Here is a 17,113-nt window from a genome sequence, read left to right on the forward strand (position 1 = left end):
ACAAGATATATTAATACAAATAATTCCCTTTGATGTTACTTATGGGCGGCACGGTGGAGCAGTGGGTAGCGCTGCTGCCTCGCAGTTGGGTGACCTGGGGACCTGGGTTCACTTCCCGGGTCCTACCTGAGTGGAGTTTGCATGTTCTCCCCGTGTCTGCGTGGGTTTCCTCCGGGTGCTCCGGTTTCCTCCCACAGTCCAAAGACATGCAGGTTAGGTGGATTGGCGATTCTAAATTGGCCATAGTGTGTGCTTGGTGTGTTTGTGTGTGTCCTGTGGTGGGTTGGCACCCTGCCCGGGTTTGGTTCCTGCCCTGTGTTGGCTGGGATTGGCTCCAGCAGACCCCCGTGACTCTGTGTTCGGATTCAGCGGGTTGGAAAATGGATGGATGGATGTTACTTATGAAACACAGGCCATCAAATCAGGTAAAGAATGTAAAGTCAAGCTCTGATCAATTTAATGGTCTAGATGCTTTGATCTCAAACATTGAATCTCAGTGCCTTTTTATTTTTTAAATTTTTTTCTAAGCTGTAACAATAGCTGTGCTTGTAAAATGGTTAGAATAATGTCTAATAAAAGTTGTGCAGTCAATGAGTGTTAAACTACAAAACGAGGTAACAGCTGTCACCCACTGATCGCTTCTCACTTGTGTTCTTAGTCTTCTAAAGATTCTCAGGCTCCTTTTCTTCCGTGCTCTGCTGATTTTGTCAGCTTCCCTCTTGTCACCTGTGTATGTGGCCATGCTGTTGCTTTCTGAATCAGAGGTTTTTGTTCGACTGTTTATCACTGTGTGTCAGGTTTCCAAGGTTGGTGACAGTAATAGACACCTACATCCTCAGTCTGGATATCACTGATGGTCAAAATGTAGTCGGTCCCTGATCCACTCCCAGTGAAACGTGCTGGGATCCCAGAGGCACGGTTGTTTGCATCATAGATCAGAAGTTTAGGCCTTTCAGCAGGTCTCTGCAGGTACCAGTACAGGTAGTTGTTTCTTACAGAACTTTCTGTTTTGCACTTGATGGAGACACTTTGTCCTAATAGAACAGTCTGAACCTTTGGAGTCTGAGTCAGAATATTCTGTCCACTGGAATCTGAAAAGAAATTGTTGATCAATTACTAAAGTGGCTCCAAAAAATATATCATTGCAAAAACACATTGTTATACACAGAAGCAGTTTGTAAGGTTAGAGTGTTATTCTTACGGTGAGCAAAGACCAGTGCAACACACATCAGCAGAAAGTGGGAGGCCATTTTGTAAGTGAATCACTAGAGACTCAAGAGAAGTCAACTGTCATTTAAAAGAAGCAGAGAGAGCAGTGAAGCGGGTTCGCTATGCAAATGAGTGTCCTGGATGCAAATTTATCTCAGTCACATAATAAAAATTGTGAACGTAGACCTTCATTGGGTCAAAAGAAGTTCAAAGTGTGTGCACAGGAAAGGCCATTGAGGGCTTTGAAGGGAGTGCAGGACAAACCTTTAAGAACATGCTTTCCACTTCCACTCCAAACACTCCAATAAAAAAATGAAATAAAAATAAAATTTAATTAAAAAAAACAAAAGTAATGGACTGGCACCCTGTGCAGGACTGAATTCTGACTTACCGATGATGCTGCTGTGGGGGACAAGAGCTGATTATGTTATAGAAATGGAGAAAGATATGTGTTATGGTGTATAAAATCTGTACATTTTGGTTTCCATTATATTTTGTTCGAGACAAGACAACAGATGAACGAAGACAGATCAAAGCAGGTTTTGTCACACCTCACTTTCAAACAGCTGTTTCCTACATTGAAAGGAAGACATTCTGGGGCTCAATTATTTTACAACCCGGGAAAGGATGCTCTGCTGACACCCCAGGCTATTGATTACTTTATGGATGGACATCTGGGATTTATGGCATGGGGAAGGGAAACAGGCAATATCAAAGAACTTTATTATCTGGGAAAGAGTTTGAGCAAAATTTATCAATCACATTGACAGCCAGCCAATCAGGTTCATGTGTTGTGTAACCAAGGCATGATATTTCATAATAAATATGCCTTGGTCTGGGAGAGGAAGGAAAACAGGAGGAGGAAGAAGAAGAAAGAGCAGGAGGGAGGAGGAGAAGAAGAAGAGGAACAGACGAAGACGACATTGGTCATCAGAAAGGCATCATGAACATCCATTGCTAAATCAAACGCCTCCCTGGGACATTCATCCTTGTCATTTCAACTTTTTCGTAAGCTTTTCCTAAAGACTATATATATTCAGACTTTCCTATCAGTACTTATTTTCTATTCTTTGTTCCAGTGGTATTATTATTATTCTCTTATTATTCTTGTAATAAATACCATGCTGCTTTTAACTTTCTATGCTTTGTTTTAATGTCTAGAGTGATTGAATTAATAAGTTAGATTTCTTTGAGCACCTGGGGTAGCCAGATTTTTGCCATTATTTCTGTGCTGCGAGGTTTATAAGGCTGAGAGTTAGGCGCCACTCGATAGTTAAGGGACAGTATGAAAAGAAGGTATTCTTGGCTGATAAATGGCCTATAGTCAAGGATACTGAGTCTTTGTATGTTTTAATATTTTCTTGCAGACCAAAAGTAACATTTAGGTCTGAGGTCTATTTAAAACATCATATGTTGTCCGTGCCGATAATAAGTAAGTCTCTTGAAGTGCTGAGTGACAGGCTGATGTGTGGTATAAAGTGCAAAGGGTTAATCAGCGTGTGTGTGTCATTCATAGGGCACTGTTGTGGTTAGGGTCTGTGTGTGTGTGTTTATCTATGTGTGTGTGTGTTCATTTTAAAGTGCAACAGTAGACCAACCCGATAACGAACCTGACGAGAACATTTACCCTTGCGAAAACAGGTAAAGGGTAAGTAGAGGGAAATACTACGATAATACATTTTGGCGCTGCGAGTAGCGTTAACGGAGTAATCATGTGTTGCATTTTTGTGTGTTTGCCTTCATTTTCCAAAGACAGGGATGGATCGTCCACAGGTGGCATATATGCTGTAATCGCATGCTGGCATACAGCCGGTACATGTCAGCGTGCATCAACAGCATTTCTAAAGTTTTTTAGGTGTATGGTAGAATCAGCTGTTACAGCTGTGTTTTCTCCGCTAAAAACGGAGGCAGCAGTAGTTGCAACAGAAACTTTAACGACAACGTTAACCGTAGCAGTAGCGATAGAGAGAGTCGAATCGGAGGCTGTTGTGCTTTCCTCGAGGAGGGCGGAGTCAGCCGCAGCAGTTGCGCTAGTCAAAGACACAGATAAGGCGTCTCTGCATAAAGTGGAGGCAAAGGCGGCTAAAATAGAAAACCTACACTTGTCTGCTGGTCAGACAGATTGTGTATGGTTAATAATTGTTATAAAGCAGTTAGATGAGGAGGCAAGAGAGATAAGAAATACCTGGCTAAAAAGTCGCGAGCAGCTAGCAGTACACTTAGCGATGTATAAGGAGAATGCCGTACGGATTAAACAGCGACCGCTCAGTGTTAAAGTGTGTGCTTTGATTTCGGGGTCTTTTGACCCTGAGAAACAGCTGTAGAAATGAAACTGGTTATTGGGAGCACTCCTTTCAAAGTCCCTGTGTTGATTATTGCTGCAGAGAAAACAATACTGTATGTATATTGGAGACGTCAGTTTACAAGTAAAGCTGCTATAATGTGAGGGTTACTTGTATGTAGTAATGAAGGAAAGTGTAAGTGACAATATGGTGTGCATTTGTTTAAATGCAATAATTGGTATGAAAAATGGCATGTGGCAGTATAAAAACAGCCTATGCCAAATTGCAAGTGAAAACAGAGGACTGAAAGAAAAGGAAAAGAGTAAGAATGTTTTCTTCCATTTATTCTCTACTGCACTGCATTCTCTGTATAATTCTGAGGTTTAAAAATGTTATACCAATACTTAATTCATAACTTTTTGTAAAAGTAACCAGTGCTAAGATAAGATTTGATTTAGACATTGAATGTGGAGAAACTGGTGGATTTGTATAGCCATATGTAGACTGCAGGGCATGAGTTGAATAATGTGACTGAAAACTAAGTGAATTAAAGAAAGAAACAGAGGAGATGAAAGCAGAGCACGTGTTTGTATATGAAAGCTTTTGAAAGTATTTGAATTAAAAGTGAATTTGGAATGGCCATTTTAGCAGTTAGTTGGAATGAAAAACTTATTGGTGTTTCAAGCAGCACATTCATATTGGGGAATAAGTAAATGAAAGGCAGTGGCTTACCATCCAGTTTTTGGAACTCAGCATGTAGAACAAAGGGGTGGAAAACCTAGCTAGTGGAATAGTTGAAAGCTGTTGCTTTGATATTAAGGACATACTGAGAGGCCTGTTGTGATTCACACTAACAGCTGGGTAGTTTTTAGAGTCTTTGTTACATGAGCACCAAAGCAGGAAAAAAGATAGGTGTCACATATTTGTTAAGCCTGTCTGGTAGTTAAAGAGCTCTAGGAGTCATTGTGGAGCATGGACAGAAGGCAGGTATTTTTAATAAATATGTCAGCACTTTCTCTCTAATTTAGAAATGCATATTATTTCAATCACTCTGGCTAGGTGGACAAGGTATGGCAAGTTGCAGCACTATTAATAATTACACCTGATAACAAGGTCTGGATTAATAGTCTAGGAAGAACAACATGCAGAAAATGAGAAACAATGACTGCTAGAAAAAAGGACATAAGATTTGATTTGACTGAAAGCCAGAAAATACTTTATTGCATCCATTTCTATAAACTTTATTCGAACTGGAATGAACTGTTTATTTTGGATTGAATTTGTGTGCGACAAAGTTTTTATACTAGGACCTGAAGCAAGCATCAGAATCCTGCTGAAAGAGGCCGTGGGACTGCATCATCATCACCATCATTGTCAAGCACGGGACAGAGGACAAGACAAGTGGACACTGAGAGACAAAAGCTAAGTGTTCTTTTCCATAAGCACATAACATGGGATGTACTGCATGCTGAAGGAAGCTGGTTTCTAAGGGCAAGACAGGATAGTTTAGGACAAATTTTTAGGGATTTCATAGGGCCCAAAGGGAGGACAGTGAACAAGACAATAAAAAAAAAGACTATGAGGGAATCAATTTGTCCAAAAGGCCTAGATAGATAGATTATGCCTTATTTAGCATTTGTTTTCATTTTTGTAGCCTGTATATTAACATGTATAGCCCACTATGCTGAACTAGGTGACTTACAGCGATGTCTTTTCTGGGGTGCGTTAAATGTCAATATAATATCTTGTGTTTTAATGGTCACTTTGAAACAGGCTATTTTCCTCCACCTTTTTGAGGCCCATTAGTTGGGGGCCGTAGACATACTCTGTGCTTTGTGGGTGATGGAAAGGTGTAAAGGGGCATGAGTGTAAGGCTAGTGGTGGAAAAGCAGTAAAGAGGCGTGTAATGTGCTAAGTGAGTACAAAAAGGGGGATAAATGGAATGCTGGATGCCCTAAGGACTATAATCATAGTCGCTTAGAGGCAAGAAGCTGCATTGCAGGGAGTTGCACAACAGTATCTGTGACTGTGGAAGTGATGCTCTAGCAAAAAGGCAGTTAACATTCCTTTGGTGGTCCTCCAAAGATTTGTGCTCTGGGTGCACTATAACCTTTGCTACATTTGAAGGGGTGGCAAATGGCACTGAGTTCTGTGATTCCACCAGGCTAGTCCCACACTAACTACAGCGGAGCAAATCATCACATCACAAAACACCTCACACCTGGTGTGCCTTTTATGGCTACCATAGTTAGAAATTGGGGGAAATGCATGTCTCCGAGGAAACCATAAAACTCGGGAATATAACATGAGGAATTGGACATTAAAGCTAAATTAATCAGATACATTTCAGCTTCAAATTCTAAAGTAGAATGTTAGATTTGATGTTTTGTTATGAAATTATTTAGTGAGTGAATTGGGTCTAATAATGTGTGTTAAAAAAAAAAACAATAAGGTAAAGACATCTAGAACAAAATAGAACAACAAAATTTAGAGAAGTTTTTGGGCCTTTTGACAAACTGGTAACCTACATTGTATAAACTAGAGTTCAGAACTGTAGAATTTATATGAAACCATAGAAATGTAATATAATGTACAATGCAGTATGTAATAGTTACATTTTAGTTTTTGAATGGAAAGTGACCACATCAGGGAAGGACACTAAGAAATTGAAGGAGGCATTTCATATGAACAAAAAGTAGAGGTACAAGCCAAAAATATTTTTAGTGCTCAAGGATGGAACAGGAGAGGGTGTCCGCCTGTTGGGTGCAGCTTCCAGTGGTGATCTGTTGGATGGAAAGACACTTGATGCCCCATACAGGATGTCCCAATTTATTCTGGCCAGAATTGGTGGCAGTCGGATCTCTCTACTGATTGAATAAATTGAGCAGGGGAAATTAATTTGGTTTATTTGATAGTTGAGATGAAGGCCTCGTTTGAGGAAATGTGTTCCTTCCTAGGACCAGATATTTAGTTATCAGATGCAAAGACATTATAAAAACATTTCTGTTGTTTGTATAGAATTGTTGTCTTAGATAGATGGACTTGTGTTTAGGGGTCCAGGGGTGGAGTAAATAGTTACCATTGTTTAGGTGAAACACAGTAATGTGGCAGACAGTAATTTAGAATTGACACACCACTTGAACTTGGAATAGGTGTTTAGGATTTAGGCAATCCAGCTTCCATTTTGCATACAGCATCTCAGTCTTTTGAAGAAATAAAGACAAGAGCTGCAGAAATAACAGAACACAACAGGAGTTACTAGAGTCAACTAGCCAAGGATTCAGAATGCTTATGGAATCATTATGAAGTGACAATGGCAAATTTTGCAGTATATCTGATGGGATCCTAGCATAAGAACTGCATCTGCTGATAATTTTTTCTTTTCTGCTAATTGTAGGAGCTGTGAAGTACTTCAAATGTCCTTGGTGAGCCAAATCTGCTTGAGGGACTGAGTACTTGGGCAGTAGGAGGCGACTGGAAGGGCATGGGAACACACTACCAACCCGGACAGCCAAGGGTTTGAAGGACTCACAGTTCATCTTTAGTTTGTCTGACCAAAATAGGGGTGGAGTGTTATGGTGTATAAAATCTGTACATTTTGGTTTCCATTATATTTTGTTCGAGACAAGACAACAGATGAACGAAGACAGATCAAAGCAGGTTTTGTCACACCTCACTTTCAAACAGCTGTTTCCTACATTGAAAGGAAGACATTCTGGGGCTCAATTATTTTACAACCCGGGAAAGGATGCTCTGCTGACACCCCAGGCTATTGATTACTTTATGGATGGACATCTGGGATTTATGGCATGGGGAAGGGAAACAGGCAATATCAAAGAACTTTATTATCTGGGAAAGAGTTTGAGCAAAATTTATCAATCACATTGACAGCCAGCCAATCAGGTTCATGTGTTGTGTAACCAAGGCATGATATTTCATAATAAATATGCCTTGGTCTGGGAGAGGAAGGAAAACAGGAGGAGGAAGAAGAAGAAGAAAGAGCAGGAGGGAGGAGGAGAAGAAGAAGAGGAACAGACGAAGACGACATTGGTCATCAGAAAGGCATCATGAACATCCATTGCTAAATCAAACGCCTCCCTGGGACATTCATCCTTGTCATTTCAACTTTTTCGTAAGCTTTTCCTAAAGACTATATATATTCAGACTTTCCTATCAGTACTTATTTTCTATTCTTTGTTCCAGTGGTATTATTATTATTCTCTTATTATTCTTGTAATAAATACCATGCTGCTTTTAACTTTCTATGCTTTGTTTTAATGTCTAGAGTGATTGAATTAATAAGTTAGATTTCTTTGAGCACCTGGGGTAGCCAGATTTTTGCCATTATTTCTGTGCTGCGAGGTTTATAAGGCTGAGAGTTAGGCGCCACTCGATAGTTAAGGGACAGTATGAAAAGAAGGTATTCTTGGCTGATAAATGGCCTATAGTCAAGGATACTGAGTCTTTGTATGTTTTAATATTTTCTTGCAGACCAAAAGTAACATTTAGGTCTGAGGTCTATTTAAAACATCATATGTTGTCCGTGCCGATAATAAGTAAGTCTCTTGAAGTGCTGAGTGACAGGCTGATGTGTGGTATAAAGTGCAAAGGGTTAATCAGCGTGTGTGTGTCATTCATAGGGCACTGTTGTGGTTAGGGTCTGTGTGTGTGTGTTTATCTATGTGTGTGTGTGTTCATTTTAAAGTGCAACAGTAGACCAACCCGATAACGAACCTGACGAGAACATTTACCCTTGCGAAAACAGGTAAAGGGTAAGTAGAGGGAAATACTACGATAATACAATATGTTATAGTTGTGTGCACAGAAAATACCATTCAGGGTTTTGAAGGAAGTGAAGGATAGATAGGTACACCTCTTAGAACATGTTTTCCACCTTCACCTCAAACACTCTAATAAAAAAATGAAAAAAAATGAAAAAATCAATTACCAGTCCTGAGCAGGACTGAATTCTGACTTGCACCTGAGCTGCTGTGGAGATAATAGCTGGTTATGTTATAGGAATGGAGAAAGACACGTTATATTTGGATGTGTAATGTCATGTTTTTGTGATCACCACTATATTATACTCTGTTGTGTTTTATTTTATTTTCAGTAAATGTTCTGTTGCTCCCTTCATGTAAAGTAGATCAATTAATAATTATCGTAAAACCATACAGCTGTTAGACAATTGTGTCACACTTCCCAAAATTATTTATTTAACTTAACCCTGTGTGGTGTTCGTGTTTTTGTTACTCTTCTGGTATTCATGGGTCTGGTACACCTGCAGTGTTTTTGCATTTTGAAAATAATAAAAGCACAATGTTTTATGTCAAACTACTTGACAGATGTTGACTGTTTCTCACTTATAAACAATATACAGTAGTCAGTAAATGTGTTTAATATTTACTACTAGCAAAATACCCGCGCTTCGCAGCGGAGAAGTAGTGTGTTAAAGAGGTTATGTAAACATACAGTATATATACATATACATATATATACAGTACATATCTACATATACACATATACATACATATACACATCCACATATACATATATATACATATACAAATTTACACATCTACATATATAAATACATATGTACATATATATACACACATATATACATATGCACATATATATATATAAATATAGACATACATATACATACATACATTGACATATATATATATAGCAAAATACCCGCGCTTCGCAGCGGAGAAGAAGTGTGTTAAAGAGGTTATGTAAACATATACAGTGGTGTGAAAAACTATTTGCCCCCTTCCTGATTTCTTATTCTTTTGCATGTTTGTCACACAAAATGTTTCTGATCATCAAACACATTTAACCATTAGTCAAATATAACACAAGTAAACACAAAATGCAGTTTTTAAATGATGGTGTTTATTATTTAGGGAGAAAAAAAATCCAAACCTACATGGCCCTGTGTGAAAAAGTAATTGCCCCCCTTTTAAAAAATAACCTAACTGTGGTGTATCACACCTGAGTTCAATTTCCGTAGCCACCCCCAGGCCTGATTACTGCCACACCTGTTTCAATCAAGAAATCACTTAAATAGGAGCTGCCTGACACAGAGAAGTAGACCAAAAGCACCTCAAAAGCTAGACATCATGCCAAGATCCAAAGAAATTCAGGAACAAATGAGAACAGAAGTAATTGAGATCTATCAGTCTGGTAAAGGTTATAAAACCATTTCTAAAGCTTTGGGACTCCAGCGAACCACAGTGAGAGCCATTATCCACAAATGGCAAAAACATGGAACAGTGGTGAACCTTCCCAGGAGTGGCCGGCCGACCAAAATTACCCCAAGAGCGCAGAGACGACTCATCCGAGAGGTCACAAAAGACCCCAGGACAACATCTAAAGAACTGCAGGCCTCACTTGCCTCAATTAAGGTCAGTGTTCACGACTCCACCATAAGAAAGAGACTGGGCAAAAACGGCCTGCATGGCAGATTTCCAAGACGCAAACCACTGTTAAGCAAAAAGAACATTAGGGCTCGTCTCAATTTTGCTAAGAAACATCTCAATGATTGCCAAGACTTTTGGGAAAATACCTTGTGGACTGATGAGTCAAAAGTTGAACTTTTTGGAAGGCAAATGTCCCGTTACATCTGGCGTAAAAGGAACACAGCATTTCAGAAAAAGAACATCATACCAACAGTAAAATATGGTGGTGGTAGTGTGATGGTCTGGGGTTGTTTTGCTGCTTCAGGACCTGGAAGGCTTGCTGTGATAGATGGAACCATGAATTCTACTGTCTACCAAAAAAATCCTGAAGGAGAATGTCCGGCCATCTGTTCGTCAACTCAAGCTGAAGCGATCCTGGGTGCTGCAACAGGACAATGACCCAAAACACACCAGCAAATCCACCTCTGAATGGCTGAAGAAAAACAAAATGAAGACTTTGGAGTGGCCTAGTCAAAGTCCTGACCTGAATCCAATTGAGATGCTATGGCATGACCTTAAAAAGGCGGTTCATGCTAGAAAACCCTCAAATAAAGCTGAATTACAACAATTTTGCAAAGATGAGTGGGCCAAAATTCCTCCAGAGCGCTGTAAAAGACTCATTGCAAGTTATCGCAAACGCTTGATTGCAGTTATTGCTGCTAAGGGTGGCCCAACCAGTTATTAGGTTCAGGGGGCAATTACTTTTTCACACAGGGCCATGTAGGTTTGGATTTTTTTTTCTCCCTAAATAATAAAAACCACCATTTACAAACTGCATTTTGTGTTTACTTGTGTTATATTTGACTAATGGTTAAATGTGTTTGATGATCAGAAACATTTTGTGTGACAAACATGCAAAAGAATAAGAAATCAGGAAGGGGGCAAATAGTTTTTCACACCACTGTATATACATATACATATATACATATATACACATATCTACATATACATATATATACATACTGTATATACATATATATATATATACAGTATATACATATACACATCCACATTGTAGAAAGGTACAGCCCGGACACAGACAGGCAGACACGTTGCAGTCCATCACCACACGTTTATTTACACTATTACTGTACATAAGTCACTAAGTGCACCGCCACCAACAAACCCCAACAGTCTCCCAAAGTCCTGGCTTCTCCTCCAAGCCGTCTCTTCACTATCCACACACTCAGGGCCTCTCCTTGCCGCCTCCTCTGACCTCGTCCACCTCCTCAGCCGACTCCAGCCTTGATTGTAGGGCGGCGGCTCGTTATATAGGCGGCTGATTGAGGGCCGCACCCGGCCACCTGCCACAACATATATATACATATATATACATATATACACATATCAACATATATATACACATACATATACACACATACATAAACACACACATATACATCCATCCATCCATCCATCCTCTTCATATATACATATATAAATACATACATAGTGCGTTGTAACACGGGCTGTGATTGTTACATGGGAGGGAGACGACAAATCACAGCTTCCCGCTTTCTAATCGGGCCTGTGATTGGTGCTTTGACGGATGCCCAGATCACACAGTATGTCCCCTTAGGAGAGGCGTTAGGCAAGTGTAATTGAATAACGGTGCTGCAAGTTTAGCTTTACACCTGTTTTTAAGGCTTATTGACTGAAAGGGGCTTTCATGAAAAAACTTAGGGCTTTGCTACAGGATACACCCTCCACAAGTTAAGGAAGTAAAAATAAAGGTATATATTTCTGTTTTATTTAAACCTTTTAAGTTTGTATGCGGGCGGCATGGTGGAGCAGTGAAAGGTGCCAGTTAGGAGACCCGGGTTCGCTTCCCTGCGTGGAGTTTGAATGTTCTCCCCGTGTCTGTTTGGGTTTCCTCCGGGTACTCCGGTTTCCTCCCACAGTCCAAAGACATGCAGGTTAGGTGCATTGGCGATTTTAAATTGTCCGTGGTGTGTGGGTGTGTGCGCCCTGCGGTGGGCTGGCACCTTGCCCGGGGTTTGTTTCCTGCCTTGTGCCCTGTGTTGGCAGGGATTGGCTCCTGTATTTAGGATATAGCGGGTTGGATAATGGATGGATGGACATTTGTATGCATAGCCCTATTTGCCCGTTTTCGTTTTTTTTCTTTCTTCAGTAATATTTCAGCAAACCCGGAGCTTGTCCGTTCAAATCCTGGTACTGACACCACTGTGTGACCCTGAGGAAGTCACTTCACCTGCCTGTGCTGCAAAAAACAAAAGTAATGTAACAAATTGTACCTCTGATGTTGCAAGTTGCTGGAATAAAGGCATAAGTCAAATAGATAAATATGTATTATACATATAGGAACTATTAATTTATTTTCAGTTAAGTCATCTGCAGCAAACCTTTATAAATGAGGGTTTCTCCTTTTTAGATAGTGCAAACTGTTTCTTCTTCATTGAGGTTTTCTCTTGTAGAGCTTTTTTCATTTCATTGAAAATTAAAGCAGCAGCTGCCAAAATATGTAGCTTTCTTATTAATTTTTCAACATTGTGTAAAATAACTTTATAAAGTAACATAAAAGGTTTAAATACTGGTTATACTTTTACACTAAAATATTACTAAAGAGATACAAAAAAAGTAAAATGCATTTGTTCTTTTTCTTTAAGGAGATTAAATATTACTGAAGAAAGAAAAAAAAAAACTAAAACATCCAAATGGGGCTATGCATATGAACTTAAAAGGTTTAAATAAAACAGAAATATATACTTTTATTTTTACTTCTTTAACTTGTGGAGGGTATATCCTGTAGCAAAGCCCTAACTTTTTTTTGTGAAAGCCCGTTTCAGTCAATAAGTCTTAAAAAGAGGTGTAAAGATATTGACAATAAGCTACGCAAACCCACCAAGACATGGAATCGTTTAAATCAAGTATCATTACATCTTCCTTTCTTAAAGAGAAGTAAGGCAGTACTTATAAGCTTACATATATATATATATATATAGACATACATATATATATATATATATATATATATATATATATTTATATATATCTATATCTATATTAAGGATCTATTTTTTTGTGAAGCAGCCTTAACACAGCTTTTCCGCTGTTTTATAAACGAACGCCAAGGAAGGAGCCTTTTTATTTAATGCAAGGGTTCTTCGCTTTTTTTTTTTTCTTTTCGCGGACATGCTATAAGCACCTGCCGTCAATGGGTGATACAAGGAACAAGGAACATTATAAATGTGCAGGGCCCTGCCTGACTGCTGTGTCTGTGTATAAATAACCACGCTGTTGCTGTTTCAAGCTGAATAAAGCTTGTGTTGCTAAAGTACTGAGACTCAGCTTCGTGTTTTAGGGTGCAAGACGGGGACTCGCACGTCACAGTACACACGCGCGTGCACGCGAGCACACACACACACACATGCGCGCACACAGTCACAATGCTAATGCTGTAGTAAACAGTATACGCTCATACAGATGTTGACTATATGAGTGAGGCACGCCGACTCAGACAGAGAATAGGAGACGATTGCCCACAATCCCGCAGTGAGAGAGAGAGAAGAACCATCAGCTCATTTGTGATCACATGACGCTCAGCAGACAAACTACTCGTACTGCAAGACCTCGCTCGTTTATCAAGTGAAAATTTATTAAAAATTTTTGCTCGTCTTGCAAAACACTCGTAAACCAAGTTACTCGCAAACCGAGGTTAGATAGATAGATAGATAGATAGATAGATAGATAGATAGATAGATAGATAGATAGATAGATAGATAGATAGATAGATAGATAGATAGATAGATAGATAGATAGATACTTTATTAATCCTAATGGGAAATTCACATTCTTCAGCAGCAGTATACTGATACAATAAATAATATTAAATTAAAGAATGATAATAATGCAGGTGAAAAACAGACAATAACTTTGTATAATGTTAAATGTTAACGTTTACCCCCCTGGGTGGAATTGAAGAGTCGCATAGTTTGGGGGAGGAACGATCTCCTCAGTCTGTCAGTGGAGCAGGACAGTTCCACTGTATATATATATATATATATATATATATATATATATATATATATATATATATGGAGTGATCTGATGAGATTATGGATTGTACGCAAATGGAAAAGTTATTGCTGGAGGTTGAAAGGGCATGGAGGAGTTGATGGGGGTATTAATTGAAGTTTGAAGGTGATGTAAATGATTGGTATGATTGGTATGGTGGGATTAGGTTTGGGATATTTGGAAGCAATGCTTCTAAACTGGTGAAGTGATGTTATTATTGTCCTGCAGACAGTTTCCACAACTGCATTGCTCCGAGGTCTAGCAGACCATATAACTAGTGAAATGTCATGCCAGCAGAATGATGCCCCTGTTTTAAAGAGGCACAAAGCTGTGTGATCTCATCTATAAAAGTTTGTGTTGAAAAGAGAATGAAAATGTGTGTATGCCCCCCCCCCCCCCCAAAAAAAAAAAAAACAAAGGAACAATACATACATCAAAAAAAAAAAATCTGATTTACAAAACCTGGTCTATACATACTTCTATGCATTTAACTTTAGAACCATTAACTTTAGAAATCACAATCATGTTGTAAATGTGCATACGTGAAAGCCCGACTGCCACTGTTTAATAACCATATATGGATTATGGTAATTAATCTTGTGCATATGCAATCACATTGCCACAGACATTCATGGGATGGTTGAGCAACCTCCAATCGGACATGTGAAATTCTGGCTGTGTTCCACAAGTGAGAGAGCAAGAGGATGCACAGCATTGTAGCACCTCTCCTCTGTGATCTGGGGGTCTGGGAAATACATACAGTGCCAGCATTTGAGTGGGTTGGCTGCTCTTATCTGGCACCTGTAATAACAGCCAAAGAATGTTTTTCTCACTGGCGACTCACGAGTCTCAGGCTCACTTCTATCTTGGTCTCTTTTTCTGCCGTGCTCTGCTGATTTTGTCAGCTTCCCTCTTGTCACCTGTGTGTGAGGCCATGCTGTTGCTTTCTGAATCAGAGAGGTTTTTGTTCGACTGTTTATCACTGTGTGTCAGGTACCCAAGGTTGGTGACAGTAATAGACACCTACATCCTCAGTCTGGATATCACTGATGGTCAAAGTGTAGTCGGTCCCTGATCCACTCCCAGTGAAACGTGCTGGGATCCCAGAGGCACGGTTGCTTGTTTCATAGATCAGAAGTTTAGGCTTTTCACCAGCTCTCTGCAGGTACCAATGCAGGTAGCTTATGGAGCTTTGAGCTTTGCACTTGATGGAGACACTTTGTCCTAATAGAACAGAATGAAACTTTGGAGTCTGAGTCAGAATATTCTGTCCACTAGAATCTGAAAAGAAATTGTTGATCAATTACTAAATAGGCTGTTAAAAATATATCATGGCAAAAAACATTGTTACACACAAGCATTTGTAAGGTTAGAATGTTATTCTTACGGTGAGCAAAGACCAGCGCAAGACACATCAGCAAAAAGTGGGAAGCCATTGTGTTAGTGAATCACTAGAGACTGAAGTCAGTTGTCATTTAAAACAAGCAGAGAGAGCAGTGACGCGGGTCAGCTATGCAAACGAGTGTCCTGGATGCAAATCTATTTCAGTCACATAATAAAAATTGTGATCGTAGACCTTCATTGGGTCAAAAGAAGTTCAAAGTGTGTGCACAGGAAAGGCCATTGAGGGCTTTGAAGGGAGTTCAGGACAAACCTTTAAGAACATTCTTTCCACCTGCACTCCAAACACTAATAAAAAAATGAAACTAAAAAAACTAAAAGTAATGGACTGGCACCCTGTGTAGGACTGAATTCTGGCTTACTCGTGATGCTGCTGTGGAGGACAAGAGCTGATTTTGTTATAGAAATGGAGAAAGATATGTTATATTTGGATGTGTTTTGTGATCCTTTTATGATCACCATTATATTATATTCTGTTGTGTTTTATTTTGTTTCTGGTACATGCACTGTTATTCCCTTAATTTATAATAGATAGATTAATAATTATCATAAAACCATACAGCTGTTAGACCATTGTGGCACACTGACAACATTTTTTTAATTTAATTTAATATTCATCACTAGAAGACTATCCATTCATTAATGAAACAAAGGTCATGGAGCAGGAGGAATTCATCACAATGACATTGATGATAAGGCAGGTGACACACACGAACATATTTATTGTCATGATGGCTACATTTGGCTCATCCATTACCCTAACATATATATGTAAATGGAAACTTACAAAATCACAGGAAGAAGGCCAAATGGCTTAAAGACAGTAATTCAACCTGATATTTGAACCCAGTATTTTGGTGCTGTAAGACAGCAGTACTCACTACAGCACTACCTGGAGTTCAGTTGAGCTGAGTTCAGTTAATTGGTGCATGGGGGCTTCTCATTGAGGTCATGGAGGGGTGGAACTCATCACAGTGACATTGGTGATAAGGCAGGAACAACCCTGGTGTATTGCCGGTGACACTCACAAACATATTCATTCTTGGGATGGCTACATTTGACTTGACTATCCCATGCAGCTGAAGTTCTCCCAGCTCAAGTCTGTTTATTGTGCGGTGCCTGGAGTTGTATAAGGTAAATAATATACTGTTATTTGGAGTACATACATTTCATGTGTGTTCTGTGTCTACCACAATCTGGGTAAATGTAGAATTTACAGGAAATACTAGGCAAGAAATGCTGAACACATATCTAAAACAGAAACTCTTTCCATGTTATAGGAATAATGATGTGAAGTGTATAATGTGTGAAGACTTTAGTCCAAATGTCAAATAAACACGTGCACTTTCATTCAAAAATATAACCGAAGAAAAAAAACATTCAATTTACATATTGCTGTCAAGGAGTTAAAAACCTAAGCTCCACTGTCAATCAACAGAAAGTTGACATGTCTGCTTTGGTGATGCAGAGGAAAGAACTACTGCCTTACAACCAAAATTTATCATTTGAGTCTGGGTGCTCCTCATTTTGAGTAGTGAGCTGCTATTATTGTTACTATAATATAATAAAAACATACATTTGATTTGAGTCTGTAACACCCGGTGTAAATTTTGGTTACTTGTAAAAGTTAGCGCTTGTTTTTTTATTATTCAGTTTTATTTTGTCAGTGATGTTCACATGGTACAACAAACTTGCCTCTCCCTCTCTGAGTTGATGGCA

The 17,113-nt window shown here is 39.1% G+C and overlaps 2 gene segments (V, D, J or C); both read right to left on the reverse strand.

Annotated features, from left to right (window-relative positions):
• Positions 1 to 783: 783 nt before the first annotated feature.
• Positions 784 to 1,278, reverse strand: LOC127527990 (immunoglobulin kappa variable 3-11-like). The segment is given in 2 exon segments: positions 784 to 1,091; positions 1,202 to 1,278. Coding segments are annotated over 2 exon segments (357 nt in total).
• A 13,679-nt stretch (positions 1,279 to 14,957) lies between these two features.
• On the reverse strand, positions 14,958 to 15,504 carry LOC127527774 (Ig kappa chain V-VI region XRPC 24-like). The segment is given in 2 exon segments: positions 14,958 to 15,274; positions 15,381 to 15,504. Coding segments are annotated over 2 exon segments (351 nt in total).
• Between the last annotated feature and the right edge of the window lie 1,609 nt (positions 15,505 to 17,113).

The sequence above is a fragment of the Erpetoichthys calabaricus genome, chromosome 5 (assembly GCF_900747795.2).
Source record: "Erpetoichthys calabaricus chromosome 5, fErpCal1.3, whole genome shotgun sequence".
NCBI lineage: Eukaryota > Metazoa > Chordata > Cladistia > Polypteriformes > Polypteridae > Erpetoichthys > Erpetoichthys calabaricus.